This window comes from Canis lupus, chromosome 3 (genome assembly GCF_011100685.1).
Source record: "Canis lupus familiaris isolate Mischka breed German Shepherd chromosome 3, alternate assembly UU_Cfam_GSD_1.0, whole genome shotgun sequence".
Taxonomy (NCBI): Eukaryota; Metazoa; Chordata; class Mammalia; order Carnivora; family Canidae; genus Canis; species Canis lupus.
In genome coordinates, this window is record NC_049224.1 from 37749739 (window position 1) to 37769872 (window position 20134).

The 20134-nt window shown below is 39.6% G+C and overlaps 1 protein-coding gene across 2 annotated transcripts in view; it reads left to right on the forward strand.

The window, feature by feature from the left end:
* Positions 1-20134, forward strand: part of OTUD7A (OTU deubiquitinase 7A) — a 386951-nt gene that overhangs the window by 218270 nt on the left and 148547 nt on the right. For both annotated transcript variants that reach the window (XM_038532600.1, XM_038532601.1), the window contains exon 4: positions 1902-2056. In XM_038532600.1, the coding sequence (XP_038388528.1) occupies positions 1906-2056 (151 nt within the window). In that variant the 5' untranslated portion in view covers positions 1902-1905. The remainder of the gene's footprint in view (positions 1-1901; positions 2057-20134) is intronic.

The window sequence follows — 20134 nt, forward strand, 5'->3', positions numbered from 1 at the left end:
GAGGGGCAGGTTTGGGGCTCAGATTAGGACAGTGTGCCTGGTGCTAAAGCAGCAGCAGTTGTCAGAGCCTCTGTCCCACAGAGCAGAGCATGCGAGTGGTTATCTAGGAAGAAAGAAGGAGGACACTCATCAATAGCATGGGACTTGAACTCACCCCACAGCAGGTAAAGTTAATTACATACTTAATTATATGCTTACTTTATACCAGTATAAAATTTTCCATGGGCTTTTATATCAGTATAAAATTTGTAGTGGGCTCAGCAAACTTTCTGTAATGCTCCAGCTAGTAAATGTTTTTAGTTTTGTGGGCCTTATGGTCTCTGTTTTAATGGCTCAACTCAGCCATGTGCAAAAACAACCAGAGACAACATGTGAATGAATGAATGTGACTGTGTTCCAGTGCCATTTTATTTACAAAAACAGATGGTAGATCCCATTTGGCTCATGGGCCATAATTTGCCCATCTCTTATGTATGCAAACACAGGAATGCATTTATACTTCGTCAGCTATGGCCAGGTATCCACCAATCGCCTAGCACTGGTTCTCCAATGTGAGCCTCACAGGCCAGGTGCTGGTTGCTTTCCTCCAGCAAAATTGGCTAGTGCATTTTGTGGTCAAGTTGCAGGATGCTTGTTGTATCTTTCTAATCAGGACTACCCTGCCTGGGAAATCTAGCATCTTTATGAATTGTGTTGGATTGTTACTGTGACTACAACGATTCTTGGAGATATTACAGATAGCTTAGCAGTCATTTCAGTAGGTTTGGTACTTCAGTTGACTCTAGATTGCATGGACTCTTTCCTAAGAGCCAAGTGGTGGGTGAGAACCGAGGGAGTGTGTTGGCTCATTAATAATAAAGCCATAATTGGGATATGGTGGGCAATGCAATTAATTGTGGAGATGTTACATGTTTGGATAACTTGAAAGAGGATTGGGAATCTAGTAACTCCAAATTAATCAATGTGTTTGATTTTTTAAACTATCCAGTCTATCTTCTTTTTAAAAAATTTTTATTTTAATTCAATTTAATTAACCTATACTACATTGTTAGTTTCAAAGGCAGAATTTACTGATTCATCAGTGATTCATCACAACATTCAGTCTCATTCCATCAAGCGCCCTCCTTAATGCCCATCACTTAGTTACCGCATCCCCCACTGCCCCAGACCTCCCCTCCAGCAACTTAGTTTGTTTCCTAGAGTTAAGGATCTGTTATGGTTTGTCTCCCTCTCTGATTTCATCTTGTTTTATTTTTCCTTCCCTTCCCCTATGTTCAACTGTTTGGTTTCTTAAATTCCACACATGAGTGAAATCATATGGTATTTGTCTTTCCCTAACTAATTTATTTTGCTTAGCATAATACCCTCTAGTTCCATCCATGTCATTGCAAATGGCAAGATTTTGTTCTTTTGATGGCTGAGTAATATTTCTGTGTGTGTGTGTGTCTGTGTGTGTGTGTGTGTGTGTACTTTTTCTTTCTCCATTCATCTGTCAAGGATATCTAGGTTCTTTCCAATTTTGACTATTGTGGACATTGCTACTATAAACATTAGGGTGCAGGTGCCCCTTGGAATCACTATGTTTGTATCCTTTGGGATAAATACCTAGTAGTGCAATTGCCGATATATCTACTTTTCAATCAGCTGTCATTGGAAGTGACAAAATGTAAGGTCAGAAGCACTGGAGTCAGTAATGCACCCTTGTCTCATATGGCACGCTCAGAGGGATGATACTTGGGTTTGATTTTTATTGCATGTCTTACATGAAGAGCAGAGCAGTTGTCCCAGAAAGGCAGAAGTGGTTTCATCTTTCCATTCTTTGCATGTGTTTTCACTCGTGTGCACTTTTGCCATTTACATCCCCTCTTACAGCACCATGGCTTCTCTTTTCTTTCTTGCAGATGGATGGTTTCTAGCCTGCTTCCAAACCCCACCTCAGCTGAGTGTTGGGCAGCCCTTCTACATGATCCTATGACTCTTGATATGGACGCAGTCCTGTCAGACTTTGTTCGGTCCACAGGGGCAGAACCTGGTCTGGCCAGAGACCTGCTGGAAGGTAAGCTGGCCTTGTCATCCTCACGCCATGCTCCTGAGCATAGCTACTTTCCAACTGGTGGCAAAAGATAAGAAGATTTTTGTTACCTGACAGTGGTGGTACTGGACTTATTAAAAGTAAAGGGGGAAAAAAAGGTGTTGATGATGAAATGATTTTTGTTATTCGACACCTAGGTATTTCTTATCTCTATCTTGGCTGAGTCAAAAATACTTTAGGTCAAAGGTTTCATCAAAGAAAAACCACCTAGTAGCCAGTAAATAGATGGTACTAATTCATACACAACAAGACAGAATTCCTCCTTAAACCTTAAGTGTAGATATCATTTGTTACATGGAAAATGTACAGTTTGTGTCTCAGAATCTAAAATGGATTTACTTTGCATATTTTTAAAATCTTTTGTGCGTGTGTGTGTGTGTGTTTGTGTGTGTGTGTGTGTGGTAGGGTAAAAGTAAGATGTGGGAAGAGCCTATCATAACTTCTCAGAACAAACAAAACCGTGAGAGAATTTTTAAATGATTTCTCTTGGCTTCAAATATAGAAACTGCTGTTTATGGAATTAACTAATACTTGGTTAAGTATTATAAGTCATGATTATCCCGTAATTCACTTAGGAAACAATATGGATTACTACACATTTGTATGAATGCTAGAGGTGACTACTACTCAAATCCCATTGAAAATTAAGAACCAGCTCAGGACACCTGGGTGGTTCAGTGGTTGAATGTCTCCCTTTAGCTCAGGTCGTGATCCTGGGGTCCTGGGATCAGATCCTGCATCAGGCTCCCTGCAGAAAGCCTGCTTCTCCCTCTGCCTATGTCTCTGCCTCTGTCTGTGTCTCTCATGAATAAATAAATAAAATTTTTTTAAAAAAAGGAAAAGAGGGATGCCAGGGTGGCTCAGTGGTTGAGCATCTGCCTTTGGCTCAGGTTGTGATCCTGGAGTCCCGGTATCGAGTCCCACATCGGGCTCCCTGCGTGGAGCCCGCTTCTCCCTCTGCCTGTGTCTCTGCCTCTCTCTCTCTCTCTCTCTTTTTCTGTGCGTGTGTGTGTGTGTCTCATGAATAAATAAATAAAATCTTTCAAAAAAAAAAAGAAACTGTGATGTCAAATGCTTGGTGGAGTAACCCGCATGTATGTAGCAAAGGTTCCAAAAGCAATCGACAAAGATCCTGCTTGTCTCTGCAGTCTTTTGTAACTGGCTGGCACTGACATTGCTCTGAATATCTAGATAGCCTTAAGGAAACAGTGAGACTTGTCAGCTCTTTTCTTCCTTAATTTTATTTTTTAAATTAAAATACCAAAAAAAAAATGACCTTTGGGGGTATAGTTCTAAGAATGATGCATAGATTTATGTTATTACTACCACTCTCAGACACAGAACCATCTCATCCCCACACCCCATCCCAGTCCACCCTCCTGCCCTGTTGATCCTCAGGCCCTCTCCCACCCTGTCTGCTGGCAGCCACTACTCTGTCTCCTGTCACATTAGCTTTGTCTCTTTCAAGAATGTCATATAAATGGAGTCATGCAGCACCTAACCATTTGAAACTGACTTCTGTTCACTTAGCATAATTATTTTGAGACTCATTCAAATTGTGCGTGTCAACAGTTTGTGCATTTTTAAAAATTTTTTATTTATTTATTCATGAGAGACACAGAGAACAAGAGAGAGAGGCAGAGGGAGAAGCAGGCTCCATGCAGGGAGCCTGATGTGGGACTCGATGTGGAACCCCAGGATCAGGCCTGGCTGACGGTGGCGCTAAACCACTGAGCCACCCAGGCTGCCCGAGTTTGTGCTTTTTTATCGTTAGAGATGGACCACAGTTTGTTTATCCAGTTACCTGTGCAAGGACATATCAGTTGCTTCTAATTGGGGCAGTTATGATGAGAGCTGCACTCAAATGTTTACTTGTGAACAGGGGTTTTTGTGAACATAGTTTAATTTTTTCCATGTGTGTACACATAGGAGTGGGATTTGCTGGTTTATATTGGTAACTGTACATTTAGCATTACAAGAAACTGCCAAACTGTTTTCCTGAGGGCTGAACCATTTTGCATTTCCACCAGCAATGTATGAGAGTTCCAGGTGCTCTACATTCCCACCAGCACTTGGTATTTCTTTTCTTTTTTTATTATTTTCTCCATTCTTATAGGCGTGGAATGGTATTTTTCCATCATTTTGGTTTTCGTTTCCACACTGACTAATGCTGTTAAATGTTTTGTTATTATTCTCCATCTATATCTTCTCTTTGGTTAAATGTTCATTCAATTCTTTTACCTATTTCTAAATGGAGTTATTTGACATCTTATAGTAGTTTTTAATATATTCTGAAGGTAAATCATTTATCGGAGATATGATCTGCAAATATTCTTCTCTGATCTGTGCTTGACTATTTAACCTCTTGCTGGTACCCTTTGCAGAGCAAAAGTATTTAATCTTGATGAAGTCCAGTTTATCTTTTTTTTTTCTTGCATGGATCATGTTTCAGGTGACATATCTAAGAGCCTTTGTATGACCCCAGGTGATGAAGATTTTCTCCTAGGTGGTCTCTTAAAAGTTTTATACTTTAGATCTCTGACTCATTTTGAGTGGACGTTTGTATAACATGTAAGATCTGGGCCAAGGTTCATTTGTATACATGTGGGAGTCAAATTGTTTCAGCATCATTTGTTGAAAAGATTATCCTTCCTCCACTGAATTGCCTTTGTGCATTTGTCAAAAACCAACTAAACCTATCTGTGGGAAGCTACTTCTTGATGTTGATTCTGTTCAATTGATCAATATGTCTATTCCTCTGCCAGTACTCCTTGATTAGTATAGCTTTGTGGTGAGTCTTAGAATCAGCATGATTCTTCCAATCTTATTTTTCTTTTTGAAGAGTGTTTCAACTACTCTATTTCCTTTGCCTTTCCATATAAATTTGAGGATCAGCTTATGTGTCTATATAAAATTTCCTGCTGAGATTTTGATTGGAATTATGTTAAATCTGTAAATCAATCCTGTGTTTTGCCTTATAATCCATGAAGTCAGTATAGCCTTACTTTCCACTTCTGTAGGATGTCTTTGAATTCTTTCATCAACATTTTGCAGCATAGATCATATACATGTGTGGTAGATTTCTATATAGGGGTATTGTGAGCTATCGAAAACCTAATGTAAATTTCAGTTTCTAATTGTTCATTTTTCATTGTTGTTCATTGAGAAATATAATTGATTTTTGTGTGCTGCCCTTATATCCTACAATCTTGCTAAACTCAATTATTTGTTCTAAGGTATATGTATATGTGTATACGCTCGTACATGGGTACACATGCGTATGTGTGTATTCCTTTGGATTTTCTTTTTTTTATTTATTTATGATAGTCACAGAGAGAGAGAGAGAGAGAGGCAGAGACACAGGCAGAGGGAGAAGCAGGCTCCATGCCCCGGGAGCCCGACGTGGGATTCGATCCCGGGTCTCCAGGATCACGCCCTGGGCCAAAGGCAGGCGCCAAACCACTGCGCCACCCAGGGATCCCTCCTTTGGATTTTCTACATAGATAGTCATGTTGTCTCTGAATAGATATAGTTTTATTTCTTCTTTCCAATGCATATGCCTTTTATTTATTTTTCTTGACTTATTGCACCAGCTAGGACTTCCAATAGGAGGTTGGATGGTAGTGGTGAAAGACAGCATCCTTGCCTTGTTCTTTTTTTTTTTTTTTTTTTTTTAATTTTTTTTTTTTAAATTTTTATTTATTTATGATAGTCACACAGAGAGAGAGAGAGAGAGAGAGGCAGAGACACAGGCAGAGGGAGAAGCAGGCTCCATGCACCAGGAGCCCGACGTGGGACTCGATCCCGGATCTCCAGGATCGCGCCCTGGGCCAAAGGCAGGCGCTAAACCGCTGCGCCACCCAGGGATCCCCCTTGCCTTGTTCTTAGGGTAGAAGCAGTCCCCGCCGCCCCCCCCCCCGCCCCAGTCTTTCACCATTATATAGAATAGCAGTAAGTTTTTGTAGATATTCTTTATAAGGTGGAGGAAAGTTCTTTCGGTTTCTAGTTTGCTGAGAGTTTTATCATGAATATATATTAAGTTTTTCAAATGCTTTTCCAGAAAATGTCACTTGATATGATCAAGTGTTTGTTTGTTTTTTCCTTCTTTAAACTGCCAGTAAAACACATTGTATGATTGCCTTCTGATAATAAACTGAGCTGTCAGCCATTAGTTAAAGACTTTTCTACTCCATGTTTTTCTCTTTTCCTTCTGGGACTCAGATGGTATGAGTCTAAGAATTTATTGTTGTCCTCAAATCACAACAGTTCTTTTTTTTTTTTAAGATTTATTTCTTTTACAGAGAGAAGAGGGGGAGGGGGAGAGGGAGAGAGAAAGCTTAAGCAGACTGCATGGAGCATGGACCCCGACATGGGGCTCAATCTCACAACCCTGAGATTACGACCTGAGCTAAAACCAAGAGTCGGACACTTAACCAACTGTGCCACCCAGGTACCCTGTGATCGTTACAGTTCTATTCACTTTATTCCTCAATCTTTTATCACCTATTGTTCTAATTAGATCATTTCTATTGATCTATTTATAAATTTACTACTTACGGCTTCCTCTGTCACCTCTATTCTGTTGCTGAACCCATCCAGTGAGTTTATTGTTTTTGTTGCTGAATTTTTGTTTATTTCTAACATTTCCACTTGATTATTTTTTTCCTTTTCTTTGCTGAGACTCTGTATTTTTCAAGACTCTACTCTTCTGTCGTAAAATATTTATAATAACTGCTCTGAAGTCTTTGTCAGATAATTCCAGTATCAGTTTCATCTCAATATTACTAGTAAGATGTCTGGTTGGGGGGCAGGGCTGTTTGATTTTTGTATGCTGAATAAATTTGGATTGTATCCTAGACAATTTAGAGATTATATTCTGAGACTGTGGCTGTTGTTTAAACTTATGGCACATGGTATTTTGGTTTTAGAACTGCCCCAGTTGGGTTCAGACCAGAAGTTCCAAGTTCCCCAAGACTTTTCTGCATTGTGGTTCCAAGGTCAACTCTATTAGGATCTGTCTCACTAGTGGCCAGTCTGGGACCCAGACAGTAGTCTGTCTCATATTTCACTACTCAAAGCCTCTGGAATCTGTGTAAAGTCAGATTCATACATGTACAGCTCAGGGGTAAGCCCAAGAGTTTATAAACAACTTTAAGGGATTGCTGTCTCAAATTCCTGCTTCATTGTAATCTCCTCAATAGTTCTGGGTCCCTGGGCTTTATCCCCACATTCCTGCACACTTGATTTGACTGTGCTTTTGTCTGAACTAAGCAATCAAAGTCCAAAAAAGAGAAAAAGGTCATGGGGTTTACCTCTGGGGATCATAACTCTTGTGACTGAAGAAGATTTCTCTGTCTTCCAGTTTTTATTTCCTGCCATCCCTTATTACTGCCACAAAATTGCTTCAGGTCTGGGGCACTAGAGAACTGAGAACATTTTTTATAGAAAAAGAGATAAATGAACTCTCTGAACATTAGAGACCTCTTTTCTGTATCTGGGGCCAGAGCGAGAGGCTTTTCCTGGAGCTAATGCCCACTTCTGGGTTTGGGGCTACACTGAGCTCACCACATAGGAGAGACTGGAAGAAAAAGTGATCAACTCACTACCAGTTCTGGGGTACTTTGAATTATGATCTTCTTCCTCAGGCTGCCTGCTCTCATGTACTCCTCTGAGTCCCCAGTAGCTGTCCTATGTATTCTGTCCTGGTGTCCTACTACTTTCAGCAGGAGAGATGTGGTGCAGTGTTCTTGCTCCATTCCACCCAGGATGGAATCTGTCCACTGTCTTTACCAGTGGGGAGACTATGGTCACATATGTATGTTGGGCTTTTTCAGTTGTGAGAGTTATTTGGGTCAAGATTTTTCCAAAGCCAGTGTTTCAAAGAATGAAATATTTTCCTTGTGATCTTTCTAAGGATAAAACCACAGTGATGGCAGAAGCTGGGGGAGAGAGAGAGAAAAACTTAAGCAGAGAGCGTGGAGCATGAGCCCTCTCTGTATTGTGTGTGTGTGTTTTTTTTAAACATCTTGTGAGTGTTTTTAATTACTTATTTCAAAATAAAAAGTTTAAAAAACACATACAGTGATGGGAATCACAGTAGAGCAGAGGACAGCCAGTGAGAAGAACAAATAACATAGGTTGAAAAAAAGACAGGATAGGAACAGCAGAATAGAGAGAAAGAAAGATGAGAAAATGCACACTGATCTGCATCAGGATGAAAGAGTGCATCTTTACCTGGCTGTCTGCATCCTTCACATCTGCCTTTTGCATGTTGGCAAAGTGGTCCTTCAGAAATAAGTTCAGGTTGTGTATTTCCATTTCCCCAAATCCTCTGACATCCCCTGTTTCCTGTGGAGTGAACTCCTCCACATGGCACTCAGTTCCTTTTAACCCTTGCTCTCTTCCATTTCTTCCTCTCTTCCATTCCTTCCACCTCATCTCTAGTGTAGTTCTTCCCTGTCCTTTTCCCCAGACACCCTATCCAGCCCCGTGCTTCATCTTAAGCTCAGTTCATGTGCTGCCCACTCCCTCTGCACACCCTCTGCCTCACTCTTGAGATTCTACTCCTCTTCCAAGTTGATGTATGAGCACCACAACAGCAGGGACCACAGCAGGTTTTGCTCACTGTGTCCCTCTAACACCCAGTTCATGCCAGTCCCTCAGTGGGATGTTCTGGCTGCTGGCATACAGCAGTGAGCAACCAGATGAAAATCTTCATCCTCATGGAGAAGGACAATAAATAGCATAAATAAGTTATATAATATTTCACTAGTAAGTGCCATGAAGAAAACTATACCAAAGGGAGGAGGATGGGGGTATAGATGTGGGTACAATTTTTACTTAGGGTTGTCAAACAAGGACTCATTAGTAAAAATGGGATCTGAGCATAGACTTGAGGCATGAGAGAATAACCATGTAGCTATCTGGAGAAAGAAGTTTCGAGGAAGAGTTGGAATTAATTGGTCATTGCTTGCCATTCCTCAAACCTTTGTAGACTTCTATTATAACATATATTTTATATTGTCTATTTTATAATTAATCACATCCTTATTTTGTCATTAAATTAGAAGTTCTTAAAATCAAAGCCAATAACATTGACAATAGTAGTTAGCATTTATGTTGAATTGTTATATGCCAGATGCTAGGCTCTTTAAATATGATGTCTCATTTAATCCACACAATGAATTAGAAGAATGTTAGACTTCCCGTTTTATAGGCAGGAAAGCTGAAGCCAAGAAAACTTCCTGAAGTTAAACATTCAGAACATAGCAGAACCACCAGTTGAATCCAATTGTGCCACTCAATTTCAGGTTCTTTCTGCAAAGCCAGGTCACCTACAATTTATCTTCATTCCGCTGTCCTTCTAGAGTATAGCAGCATTTTGTGTTGCTATATGCACTCAAAAGAGTTTTAACTAATCACCAAAGGGATGTTTTAGTAACCCATTTTACAATGTGGCTAATTAACTTTTCAAATAAAATAATACTTCAATAGACCACAAAAACTATTCAAAAGATAGAACTAATAGCTAACAATCAGATGCCAAACACTATCTGGCCACATCAAAAATTAAAAGTTAGTTAAAAAGATTTTTGAGTGGTAGGCCAAATACATGAGTTGTGTATAAAGTGTCCATTCCATTCTTAAAGACAAAGCAACTCTCACGCTTTTAAAATAACCGTGTATCATAGGCCTTGCACCTCTACCAAAATACTCTTTCAGTGTACCCAGGCCTTACTTTTGTTGTAATCCATAGAAAAAAAAAAAAAACTCAAATAAATAGCCACATTGCATTTAGGAAGAATATTTACTGGAAATTAACATCTCACATGTCCCTGGTATAATCCTTCAGAATCCTTGTGGAATTCACAAAATTAAGGAAAATACGTGGCAACTAAGTTAAATTATTTTCTCCAAAATATGTATATAGAAGTTGTCCACATATTTTAAGATGCATGTGCATTTACCAGTTGAGTTGATTATTTGAGAATTCAAGCACTTAGAGTTGTTTATGGAGAACTATAACCCTCTTTGGCAGTCCGGGGCTCCTTAGATTTGAAGTATCTATGGTTTGGAATTTTGCATATGGTGTCCTTTCTTGGTTGAGCTCACACAGAGTGGTAACTCCCAGTAATGTACTAGTCATATTGACAGGTTATTCCATTAACATTTACATCTGGCATATGAAAACTTTCCCACAAGTGGGGACTGCAGCTGCTGACTGGATAGTTGTAATAATTCCCCAAAGAGTACACCCAAGAAATAGGGGAGGGGATGGAGGCAACTGAGAGAAGAATGTATTTAATAAAATTCTCATATTAGCCCACTAGCTGGTCATGGGATCTGCTCACAACAAACCCACAGAGTTCCCTGTGGAGCATTCAGCAGAATGGACAAGATGAAATTGGAAGTGGTAGGGCAGAGGTCAGAAGAATTAAGGGGACTCTGCCTGGAGACTGGCCCATTGCCATCACTCACTCAGGACTTAAACACATGAGAAACTGAGGTGAGCTCCAGAATAATCACTCCTAATTAAAATTAGAAGGGTGCCTGGGTGGCTCAGTGGTTGAGCATCTGCCTTCAGCTCAAGGTTGTGATCCTGGGGTCCTGGGATTGAGTCCTGCATTGGGCTCCCCGCAGGGAGCCTGCTTCTCCCTCTGCCTATGTCCCTGTCTCTCTTTTTCTGTCTTTCATGAATAAATAAATAAAAATCTTTTTAAGAAATTAAAATGAGAGAAGTGGTCCAAAGCTGGATATCCTAGGTGTGTGTAGCCAGAGCATTCCTTCTCTTCAGTCAAGCTAGATCTGATGCTCAGTCTTGAGCACATGCTATCCAATTTATCAGAAGAGATCATGGCTCTTTTTCAGGTTTGCATGATTAAAAAGCTTGAGTGGAATCATCCTTGGGTAGGAATGAAAAAGTGGCCTGGAGACTGTGAATCCTAAGCAGGAGTTAGAGAAGAAGGTCTGATGGGCTCCGGCCAGTGAGTCCAGAAATACTGTCATTAAAACACTTGCTGCCCCTCCCTAACTGACCTGCTCCCACTGAGGACAGTGCTGCCATAAGGCTAGGCATATATAAAATAATGTGGCCAAAAGTAAAAAATCCTGTTCAGGATCAGACTCCTAAGATGCCTTCTCTGGCCTGGCCCCATTTAGGAAGACACATTCTCTCTTTAGATACATGAGTATATTTAAATGCTCTTGAAAACAGAGATCCATTACGGCCATGTATGAGGAATTTCCTTTTGGAATGCTAATCAATGAAGTAGATCTTATTTCATTCATTTCCTTACATTAGGGTAACCCCACATACCATTACTGGCCTATTTTATTGGCTTTACTCAAGAGGCTGTCCCATCTTGGCTACTTGAAATGTTTCCTCTCTGGAAAGCTAACCAGTCTTTCTATGTGGATGTCTCCACATGGGCTATCCCATACCTCCCATCTTTTTGGATTCTTTCATGTTGCTTTGCTAATATGCACATTCCTATGGGGCTGCCAGCCCAGTGCACTCAGTAATGTGGACTGAAATTAATTGTATTGAAGAGGGGAGTGTCAAGAGAACGACATCCTCTGGTGGGAGATCCTCTGATATTATGGCCCAGAATTGGAGTCATACAAAATTAAACATTTTGGGACACCTGGGTGGCTCAACAATTGAGCATCTGCCTTCCACCCAGAGCATGATCCTGGAGTCCCAGGATGGAGTTCCACATTGGGCTCCCTGCATAGAGCCTGCCTCTCCCTCTGCCTATGTCTCTGCCTCTCTCTGTGTCTCTCATGAGTAAATAAATAAAATATTTTAAAAATTAAACATTTTTAGGATAAAAAGTAGCTGTGCAAACCAAAATCAATTTAAATTTTTTTTTGGTTAGGCAGGAAAGGGGAGGCTGCTACATATTAGGAACTCCCACTTAAGCAAAAACATTGATGCAGCCCATCTGCAAGCATGTATTGAGGGCCGCTAATCTGGTTTTTTGAGATCCAGTATGGAAGGAGGAAGGGCCCTGCCCTCAAGTACTATCACAGTCAGGTAAATAGCCAAAATGAGGAGTCCAAGAGGACAAACCAGGTCTGCTTAGGGTGATCCAAGATGATATCATAGGTTACTGAGACTCAGAGGTGGAATAGGATTTTACTAGGCATAAAGTGTGTGTGTGTGTGTGTGTGTGTGTGTGTGTGTAAGGCTGGAGTGTTGCATATTCTAGTCAGAGGGAACAACATTTGCAAATGTATGGAAACATAAAAATCAGAAAGAGAAGGAGCTCAGTATTGCTGTGTCATAGACTATGACTGGAGGGAAAATGACAAGAGATAAGATGGGACTGTGTGGTGTGGATGGACTTCCCAAAGGGCCTGGTGTTCTGTGCTGAGAAGTTACCTTTTAAGCAGTGAGAAGCATTGAAGGGAAGTAGGGAGGTCACAGGAAACATAATGAGACTAGAGTGCAAAATAGATTGTATTCCATTTCTGAATGCAGTTGTCTATGGTTCTGAAGAACTGTGCCTGGTAAAAGCATGGGGAACATGAGGGTCAGAGGGAAAGGGGATCATTAATTAGCCACAGTCCTCATGGTAGCAACTGGTGGCCCTAGTGTTCATATCTCGAAACCAGTAAGGAGATTTCTGCTACCTTGCAGGCAATGGATAATGGGAAAATGGCATGAAGTGCCAGTTTGTGCCTGCACATTGGGTCAGTAAGTCATGGGATCCGCCTCCCAGTGAGTTGGTTCCTTCAAACTCCATTATGGTCAAACATGCTCTGGCAAATCAGTCTCACAGACTGCCTCTCACTGTTTCCAAGACATGGATCAAGGACAGGTTTGGAGTGGCCATTTCTCATTATTAAGAACTCACTTGATCAGCCATACTGTACTGATACAAAAGCTTACAAGTGGCCTATAGTCTGACCAAATGGGGTGTTAGCTTATGACACCAAAAATTAAGGAGGGCCCTTTGGATGCTGGTCCTCAGTTGCCCTCATTCCTCTGGATTGCCTTTATCCCATTAGCAGACATCCTCAAGTCTGCAGCTCCTCTTGGAGCACTGAGTTTGTGGGAAGGTGAGACCAGGCTTCTAGTGGAGAATTGTGTAGCCACAATTTTTTAGTGGTATCTAGGATTTTCCATATATATATATATATGGAAATGTATATATATATATACACACACACACATATATATATACACACTCATATTATCTGCAAATAATGCTACTTTTCCCTTTATGACTCAGATACCTCTTATTCCTTTTTCTTGCATGATTGCTCTAAGATTTCCAGTACTATGCTGAATAGAAGTGGTGGGATGGACACCCTTGCCTTGTTTCTGAGGAATGAGAGTTTTTAACAAATTTGTTTATCTTTTCTTTTTTCTTTTTTTTTTTTTTGCATTTTCTTTTTTTTTTTTAATTTTTTATTGGTGTTCAATTTACTAACATACAGAATAACCCCCAGTACCTGTCACCCATTCACTCCCACCCCCCGCCCTCCTCCCCTTCTACCACCCCTAGTTCATTTCCCAGAGTTAGCAGTCTTTACGTTCTGTCTCCCTTTCTGATATTTCCCACACATTTCTTCTCCCTTCCGTTATATTCCCTTTCACTATTATTTATATTCCCCAAATGAATGAGAACATATAATGTTTGTCCTTCTCCGACTGACTTACTTCACTCAGCATAATACCCTCCAGTTCCATCCACGTTGAAGCAAATGGTGGGTATTTGTCATTTCTAATAGCTGAGTAATATTCCATTGTATACATAAACCACATCTTCTTTATCCATTCATCTTTCGTTGGACACCGACTTTTCTAAAAACCAGCTCTTAGTTTCGTGGGTCTTTCTATTACTTTTCTGATGTCTATTTTATTTATTTCCACTCTGGTTTTTATTTCCTTCCTTCTATTAACTTTGGACTTTGTTTTTCTTCTTTTTCTAGTTCCTTGGAGTATACAGCTAGGTTGTTTATTTCAGATCCCTTTTTTTCTTAATGTAGGCATTTATCACTCTAAAATGCCTTCTTAAGATTGCTTTTGTTTCAACTCATAGGTTCTGATATGTTGTGTTTCCATTTTCATTTGTTTCGAGAGTCTTCTTCATTTCCTTTGTGTTTCTTCAACCCATTGGTTGTTCAGGAGTGTGCTGTTTAATTTCTAAATATTTGTAGATTCTCCAACTTTCCTTCTGTTGTTTATTTCTAGTTTCATATCATTGTTGTCAGAAAAGATCATTGGTATTATGTTAATCTTCTTAAATTTGTTAATATTTGTTTTGTAACCTATAATATGATCCATCCTAGCAAATGTTTATGTGCGCTTGAGAAGAATGTATATTCTGGATATGTAGAAAACTTTCCAGAATAGAATGTTTTATTTTTTTTTTTAATTTCAATCAAAGTTAATTAACATATAGAATACTATTAGGTTCGGAGTAGAGTTTAGTGATTCATCAGTTGCATGTAACATCCATTGCTCAATACATTAAGTACCCTCTTTAATGCCCATCACCCAGTTACCCCACCCACTTCCCCTGGAATAACCCTCATTTTGTTTCCTAAAGGTAAGAGTCTCATAAGGTTTCCCTCTTTCTCTGTTTTTATCTTACTTTATTTTTCCTCCCTCCCCCTATGTTCATCTTTGTTTCTTAAATTTAAATATGAGTTAAATAATATGGTATTTGTCTCTCCTGACTTATTTTCCTTAGCTTACCACTCTCTAGTTCCATCTACATTGTTGCAAATGGCAAGATTTCATTCATTTTGATGGCTAAGTATGTTTCCATTATATATATATAATTCATATATATATATATACCACTTCTTTATTCATTTGTTGATGGACATCTGGGCTCTTTCCATATTTTGGAAATTGTGGACGATGCTGCTATAAACATAGGGGGGCATATGCCCCTTCAAATCACTATTTTTGTATCCTTTGGATAAATGCCTAGTACTGCAATTGCTGAGTCATAGGATAGTTCTATTTTTAACTTTTGAAGGAACCTCCATACTGTTTTCCAGAGTGGATGCACCAGTTTGCATTCTCACCAACAGTGTAAGACAGTTCCCCTTTCTCTGCATCCTCACCAACATCTATTGTTTTCTGAGTTGTTAATTTTAGCCATTCTGACAGGTGTGAGATGATGCCTCATTGTGATTTAGATTTGTATTTCCCTGATGATAAATGATATTGAGCATTTTTTCAGGTCTTTGTTGGCCATTTGTATGTCATCTCTGGGGAAATGTATGTTCATATCTTCTGCCCATTTCTTGACTGGATTTTTTTTTAATTTTTTTTTTTTTTTTTTTTTTTTTTTTTTTTTTTTTTTTTTTTTTGCTTTTTGGGTGTTGAGTTTGATAAGTTCTCTAATCTTTATAGATTTTGAATACTAGCCCTTTATCTGTCATTTGCAAATATCTTCTCCCATTCTGTAGGTTGCCTTTTAGTTTTGTTGATTGTTTCCATTGTCATGCAAAGGAAAGTACTCCTGCTGAAGTCCTAATAGTTCATTTTTGCTTTTGTTTCCCTTGCCTCTGGAGTGTGTCTAGCAAGAAGTTGCTGTGACTGAGGTCAAAGAGGTTGCTGCCTGGGTTCTCCTCTAGGATTTTGACGGATTCCTGTCTGACTTTTAGTCTTTCATCCATTTTGAGGGTTTTTTGTATGTATGGTATAAAAGGGTGGTTCAGTTTCATTCTTGTGCGTGTAGCTGTCAAGTTTTCCAATACCATTTGTTGAAGAAATTGTCTTTTATCTACTGGATATTCTTTCCTGCTTTGTTGAAGATTAGTTGATCATAGAGTTGAGGGTCCAATTTTGAGTTATCTATTCTATTCCATTGATCTGTGTGTCTGTTTTTGTGCCAGTATCATATTGTCAATGATTACAACTTGTAATACAGCTTAAGTCCAGAATTGTGATGCATCAAGCTTTAGTTTTCTCTTTCAACATTACTGTGGCTATTCAAGGTCTTTCTGATTCCATACAAATTTTAGAATTGTTTGTTCCAGCTCTGTGAAAAATGCTGGTATTATTTTGATAAGGATTGCAATAAATGTGTATATTGCTTTGAGTGGTATAGACATTTTAACAATATTTGTTCTTCCAATCCATAAGTGTGGAATGTTTTTTCCATTTCTTTCTGTCTTCTTCAATTTCTTTCATAAGTTTTCAGCGTACAATCTTTGGTTAGGTTGTTCCTGTGTATCTTAGTTTTTAGTGCAATTCTAAATGGGATCAATTTGTTGAATTCTCATTCTGCTATTTCGTTGTTGGTATGTAGAAATGCAATAGACTTTTGTGCATTGATTTTATATTCTGTGACTTTGCTGAATTCCTGTATCAGTTCTAGCAAGTTTTTTGTAGAGTCTTTCAGGTTTTCTATGTAGAGTTTCATATCATCTGTGAAAGTGAAATTTTGACTTCTTTGTCGATTTGGATTCCTTTTATTTCTTTTTGTTGTCTGACTGCTGAGGCTAGCCCTTTGTCTTTTTATTAGAGGATTTAGTCCACTTACACCTAGAGATTATTATTGAAAGATATGAATTTAGTGCCATTGTATTACTTGTAAAGTTGCTATTCCCATAGATTGTCTCTGTTCCTTTCTAGTCTTTGTTACTCTTGGGCTTTTTCTCTGCTTAAAGGGTCTCCTTTAATATTTCTTGCAGGGCTGGTTTAGTGTTCACTAATTCCTTTAGTTTTTATTTGCCTTGGGAACTCTCTACCTCTCCTATTCTGAATGACAGCCTTGCTGGATAAAGTATTCTTGGCTGCGTATTTTTCCCATTTAACTCATTGAATATATCATGCCAGTCCTTTCTAGCCTTCCAGATCTCTGTGGACAGTTCTGTTGCCAGTTTCATGTGTCTACCCTTGTAGGTTAAAGACATCTTCTTTCTAGCTGATTTTAGAATTCTATTAATCTTTGTATCTTGCAAGTTTCACTATGATATGTAGCGGAGTTGACCTGTTTTTGTTTATTTTGAGGGGAATTCTCGGTGCCTCCTGGACATGAATGCCTGTTTCCTTCCCCAGATTAAGGGAGTTCTCAGCTATAATTTGTTCAAATAAACCTTCTGCCCCTTTTTTCTGATATTCTTCTGGAACTCCTATGATATGAACATTATTTCATTTCATGTAATAACTGAGTTCCCTAACTCTGCCTGCATGATCTAATAGTTTTCTTTCCCTCTTCTTTCGGCTTCATTATTTTCCATATTTTATTTTTTATAGCCCTGATTCACTCTTCTACTTCATCCACCTACATTTTTGTGGCCTCCACTTGGTTGGGATTGCATCTTAGCTATAGCATTTTTAATTTCAGCCTGACTAGATTGTAGTTCTTTTATCTCTACAGTAAGGGATTCTCTAGTGTCTTTTTATGCTTTTTTTCAAGTCCAGCTAGTATCTTTATCATTGTTTTAAATTTTAGTTCAGACATCTTACTTATATCTGTATTGATTAAATTCTTGTCTGTGAGTACTGCCTTCTGTCCTTTCTTTTGGGGTGAATTTCTACATTTTTTCATTTTTGTCCAGAAAAGAAAAGAAAAAAGAAAAAGAAAAAACAACAAGAGTAACAACAGTAACAGCAAGAACAAAACAAAAAACTAGATCCTTGGTTTGTTTTGGTCTGCTTGTTAAAAGAAACTAGTTCTCAAGATAAGAAAGAAAAGTGTGTGTGTGTGTGTGTGTGTGTGTGTGTGTGTGTATCGAAAGGGAAGGATACAAAAAATAAAACATATAAAGCACATATAAAAATTAGAAAATAAAAGAATTGAAAAAAGAAAGCAAATGAAATATAATACAAAAAATAAAGAATAAAAGTACAAAGGAGGCTAAATGCTATTCTCTCCTAAAGCTGAAGCTTTTCAGCCCTCTATGATCAGTAAACTTGGTGCTATGGAGTTGTTTATGCTGATCTTTGGGGGAAGGGCCTGTTGCGCTCAGTTTCTGGTGGACTTACCCAAGTGGAGATGCACCTCCAGAGCTTGGGGAGGCAAGGCTTGATGTAAGCGGCTCCAGCCTCCACTAGGTGGCACTGTTTTGCTCTCTGAAGGCTTTTAGCACTTATGGGCATGGTAAATATGGCTGTGCCCTTCTCTCCAGCCTTGAGCTGGTAATTTGCACCCCCACTCCTCCCAGTTTTTAGTGAACCCTCACAGAAAAGCAATAAATCACTCCTGTCTCACTGGTTTCCTTCAAAACTCTATGTTCATCCTACCTGTATCTGAGCGTTTTTATCTCAGGCATGGGACTGAGTTTCAAAATTCCAACTTTTAGGGATTCCTGCAGCAGGGACCCATGCTGAGGGTCTCACCACACTTCTGCCTTTTGCTGGACCTGTCCCAGGAAAGCCATTACACAACCACACAGCAGTTAAGAGTTTATAGCAACACGGAGCAAAAAGCCGGCACTTAGACTCACTATTGTCAGCTGGCTTCCACACTCCTATGCCTGGGAACTCTGTGGAGCTCAGGCACCACCAGTTCATCTTGCAACCATGAGGAGCCTCAGCCCATCCTGTCACACCTGGGATTCTGCCCTACTTCACCACCTGAGCACTGTTAAGCCATGTTCCCCACTGGAACAGACTTCTAAAAGTTGAGATTTTGTGCTCTGCTGCTTATATTGTTTTGCAGTAGTTTCCCTAAGCAGGCTCCCTCCTCTCCACCATATCCTCAGCTATATCACACCAGATTCAGGTGTCTGAAACTCCTGCTTTCCAAAAGGTAGTCACTTTTCTACTTGTAGCCTTGCAGTATTTGTTTCCTCAGAACTCCAGCTGATTTCTGAGGTGTTCAGAATGATTTGATAACTATCTAGCTGTATTCAAAGACGAGACAACCTAGAGTCCCCCTACTACTCCACCATCTTAACTCTTCCACCAAAGTCAAAATGCCAGACATGGCCATGTCCCCAGGGACTGAGGAGGCAGCAGTGAGCTGGAGCCCTGAGTCTTAGCTCTCGGCAGAAGGGAGGCCAGGTTACCCCGAGCATGAGGACCCTGCCTAGGCTCGGCAGGCAGCTCTGGATACCACTGAGGTCACAGTATACAGAAAGACAGTCAAGAGAAATCTAGGGGAAGCTGGAAACCATCAGGTTATTGAAGCCACAAAGGGGGCAGAAAACATAGAGGAAAGAAGGTTTATCAGATTTTCTTCCTAAACCTCTTTGAAATAACAGCATGTTTTAATCAGATACTTTCTGCTCCATGTGCTGCCACCAAAGTGATCTTTTTAAGTTCAACTTTGGAGGGAGGGGCAAGATGGCAGAAGAGTGTGGGTCCTCAACTCACCTGGCCCCACAAATTTACCTACATAACTCTCAAAACATCCTGAACACCTATGAATTCGACCTGGAATTTAAAGACAGAACAGCTGGAATGCTACAGAGAGAAATTTTCACTTCTAACAAGGGTGTATTTTACTTAGGTCGTGATTGATCTTTTTGACTCACCCCACTCATACAGCCACTCTGAACTGGACAAATGACTAGAAAAAAGAATTCACCACAAAAGAAAGAAACGGAAACAGCACTCGCTGCCACAGAGTTACAGAATTTGGATTTCAATACCATGTCAGAAATTCAATTCAGAAGTTCAATTATTAAGCTGCTGGTGGCTCTGGAAAAAAGAATAAAGAACTCTAGAGACTCTGTTACTGCAGAATTGAGATCTAATCAGGCCGAAATTAAAAATAGATTAAATGAGATGCAACCCAAACTGGATGTTCTAACTCCTAGGGTTAATGAGGTGGAAGACAGAGTGAGTGACATAGAAGATAAGTTGATGGTAGGGAAGGAAGCTGAGGGAAAAAATGAAAAACAACTAAGAGCTCATAAGGAAAGTCTTGAGGAAATAAATGAGAGCTTGAGAAGGAAGAATATATATCTAATTGAGATTCCAGAAGAGGCTGAGAGAAAGGACCACAAAGTACATTTGAACAAATCATAGCTGAGAACTTCCCAAATCTGGGGAAGGAAACAGGCATTCAGATCCAAGAGATAGAAAGGACCCCCCAAAAAATCAACAAAAACCATTCAACA